Raw genomic sequence first — 3,374 nt, 5'->3', positions numbered from 1 at the left:
TGAGCTACAAAGAACATAACTATATAATATTGTAATCTTGCCAAAATTCAATTGAAAAACAGGAACTTGCACATGATTTGCTGTAGGTTTTATTGCTTTCTTGTTGCGTCTAAAGTATTGCTTGTTTTATTGCCTAAAATCCTTTTTCTCTCAAAGTTGCCTTATTCCTTTTCACATTGCCTAACCTTCGTCTTCCATTGAGATCTCAAGGTTGCCTTACATCCTTTTGAGACATTACCTAAACTCCTCTTTCCATTGAGATGGCTTATGCATCTCTACTTTCACTTGCTCAAACACTAGAGCAGATCCTGCATCCTCAGGATCAATATCGAAATCTTCATCATACAGAGCAACAGATCATGAGATCTCTCCATGAAAAGGTTAACTTCTTGGTGGATTTTCTGGATGTTATTTCTCCGAAAAGTAGTGAGAATATTAGTGGTTTGAAAGGAAGAATCAGAGATGCAGCGTATGAAGCTGATGATATAATTGAATCCAATATGTCGAATCAGACTGTCTCCGAGTGGGAGCAGAAATACGAAGGCTTGCAGAAGGTAATAGAAGAACTAACTTCCATTTCGGAAGAGTTGGTGAAGATGATGGAAAGGAACAACTTAGAAATTGTGAAACCAAGGAACAATTTTCCTCCTGCTTGTTCCACTTACAGGAATGCTATTGTGGGAATGGAAGACGAGATTTGCAGTGTTAAGGATCAGCTAATTGGTTCGTCCTCAGAACGCAATATCATCTCAGTTGTTGGGATGCCAGGCCTTGGCAAGACTACACTAGCAAGAAAAATTTATGATGACTCGGTTATTGCATCTCACTTCGATGTTCGTGCATGGGCAACGGTATCACAAAATTATCATGTACAAGAAGTACTCAGTCGCCTTCTGCATTCCATAAGAGGCTTCAAACAAGAATCAAGCCAAGATAGTGCAGAAAAATTAGCTGAGAATCTATACAAGTGTTTGAAGGACAAGAGATACCTCATTGTCCTGGACGATGTGTGGGATGGAGAGATTGTGTTAAAAGTCAAAAGTTTGCTTCCTCATGACAGTAATGGAAGCCGGATCTTGTTAACCAGTCGACTAGAAAATGTTGCTGAGTATGCTGATCCTAATTCGATCATTCTCCAAATGAGCTTTCTATATACCGATGAGTGTTGGGGGCTACTGCGTGGGTTGGTATTTGGTGAAGAATGTTGTCCACCTGAATTGGAGGAATTAGGTAGAAAGATTGCACATCATTGCAGAGGACTTCCACTTTCAATTGTCCTGATAGGTGGTCTCCTATACAAAGCCGAGAGGACAAGAGAATACTGGAGTTATGTTGAACAAAATATTAATGCAGAACATTATGGGTATTTCTCTATCCAGGGCATTATATCTTTCTACTATTACCAGTTGCCCCATCATTTGAGAGCATGTTTTCTTTATATGGGTGTTCTCCCTGAAGATTATGAGATCCGTAGATCCAAACTCATAAAATTATGGGTTGCCAATAGATTTATAAAGCCAGAAAGATCGAAAAGCTCGGAAGAGGTGGCAGAGGAGTATCTAAAAGACCTTATTGATAGAAATCTGATTATGGTTCGTGAGTGTAATTATAGTGGTGAAATCAAAACCTGCTGCATCCATGATGCCTTGAGGGAATTCTGCCAGATGAAAACTAAGGAGAAGTTTAATTCGGATGATGAGAATCTTACAGAAGTCCATGACAATCTTCGACACATTAGTATTCTCTCAGATTTGAAGAATCAAATCCCCAAATTTGATCTTGCAGACAATCTTGATTTACGTATCCGCTCTGTTACATATTTTTTTGGCAATAGCCCACATGGTACATATTTTGTCAAGAGTTTTCGGCTACTGAGGGTATTGGATGCACTCACAATATGGTTTGACGAGTTTCCTATCGTAATAGTTGAACTGGAGACTTTGAGGTTTATTGCTTTGACTTATTGGGCAAAGCATAGGATTCCTTCGTCAATATCCAAACTTCGCAATCTGGAGACTTTAATTGTTAATCCAGGGAAACTGAGATCCATCTTTAATACATCATTCCTACCGCTGGAAATCTGGAAGATGTCACGATTGAGGCATCTCTTGTTCGTGATAAGTTTCTTGCCTTATCCTACTGATGCACTGAATGGGGGAACTTTTGCACCCTTGGAAAACCTACAAACACTTACCAATGTTATAAACTTCAGATGGACAAAGGAGGTCATTCAAATGATGCCAAACCTGAAGAAATTGGTAATTTCGTACGAGCATGATGGGCGAACTGAGTGGTCATCCTATTGTTTTGACAATTTTGTCCATCTTCTTCAACTTGAAGTTTTGAAATGCTTCTTTTTTGGGAAGTCTTATATAAAATATCAGGATCCTCTACCAGTGAACTTTGCTTTCCCACAAAAACTCAGAAGGTTAACTTTGAGTGGCTGCAGACTATCTTGGAAAATTATGACTGTTGTTGGTTCGTTGTCCAACCTCGAAGTGCTGAAACTCAAATACCATGCCTTCGAAGGCCCTGTTTGGGAATCAAATGATGGGGAATTTCGTCGATTAAAATTGCTGCTCATACACATGACTGATCTGGAACACTGGAAAGTTGATGAAATGCACTTCCCAAATCTTGAGCGCCTCAGTCTTCAGTACTGCTACAACCTGGTGGAGATCCCTTCTGGAATTGGAAAAATACCAATTCTTCAAAAAATCGAGTTGTGTGAATGTAGCACATTTGTTGTGATTTCAGCAAAGTTCATAGAAGAAGAAAAAACACGCTTGGGAAATAATGGATTTAGAATAGTACATCTGTTGTGACTTCAGCAAAATTCATAGAAGAAGAAAAAACACGCTTGGGAAATAATGGATTTCAGGTTCTTCTCTTCCTTCCATGTCTTAGCCTTTACAGTCAATGTTATAATTGAGGTAGTGTAGTAACATAACTGGAAATCTACGTCATATAGTTATGGCTGCAGCCTTACATAGGCTCCTTTGCTTCGCCCATCTCTATTAATAGCGAGTTTACCAAATATGAAGTTGGCAAAATCTTTTAGAGAAAATCAAAATAAGTGAAGCAGATATTTAAACTAGATTTTCTATGTGTATAATTTTCTGGTTAAAATTTAGAGTATCTTTCCAAAGTTGGGAGAATATAAATATAAATTCTTGAAATTACAAGACTATAGAAGACTAAAGAGAATATAAGTGCTTGAAATGAGTTGAATATTATCATACCAATTAGCCATACATTTTTCTTGACTTTAATTGCTCATACATCTTTAAGCTAATACTGTCATTGTTTGGAGCTTCACCGATAGGTTGGGCTAAAAGATAAGGACACTGATGTTTCTAGCTAACAAAGTGGAA

At 38.1% G+C, this 3,374-nt stretch overlaps 1 protein-coding gene across 1 annotated transcript; it reads left to right on the top strand.

Moving 5' to 3' along the window:
* Window positions 1-260: 260 nt before the first annotated feature.
* Window positions 261-2,825, top strand: LOC111388337 (putative late blight resistance protein homolog R1A-4). The gene has a single exon (XM_023013015.1). The coding sequence runs from the start codon at window positions 261-263 to the stop codon at window positions 2,823-2,825; it is 2,565 nt and encodes an 854-aa protein (XP_022868783.1).
* The last annotated feature ends 549 nt before the right edge of the window (window positions 2,826-3,374 follow it).

The sequence above is a fragment of the Olea europaea genome, unplaced genomic scaffold (genome assembly GCF_002742605.1).
Source record: "Olea europaea var. sylvestris unplaced genomic scaffold, O_europaea_v1 scaffold4882, whole genome shotgun sequence".
Taxonomy (NCBI): Eukaryota; Viridiplantae; Streptophyta; class Magnoliopsida; order Lamiales; family Oleaceae; genus Olea; species Olea europaea.
The sequence above is the reverse complement of the archived record's forward strand: the minus strand, read 5'-3'. Positions and strand labels throughout refer to the sequence as shown.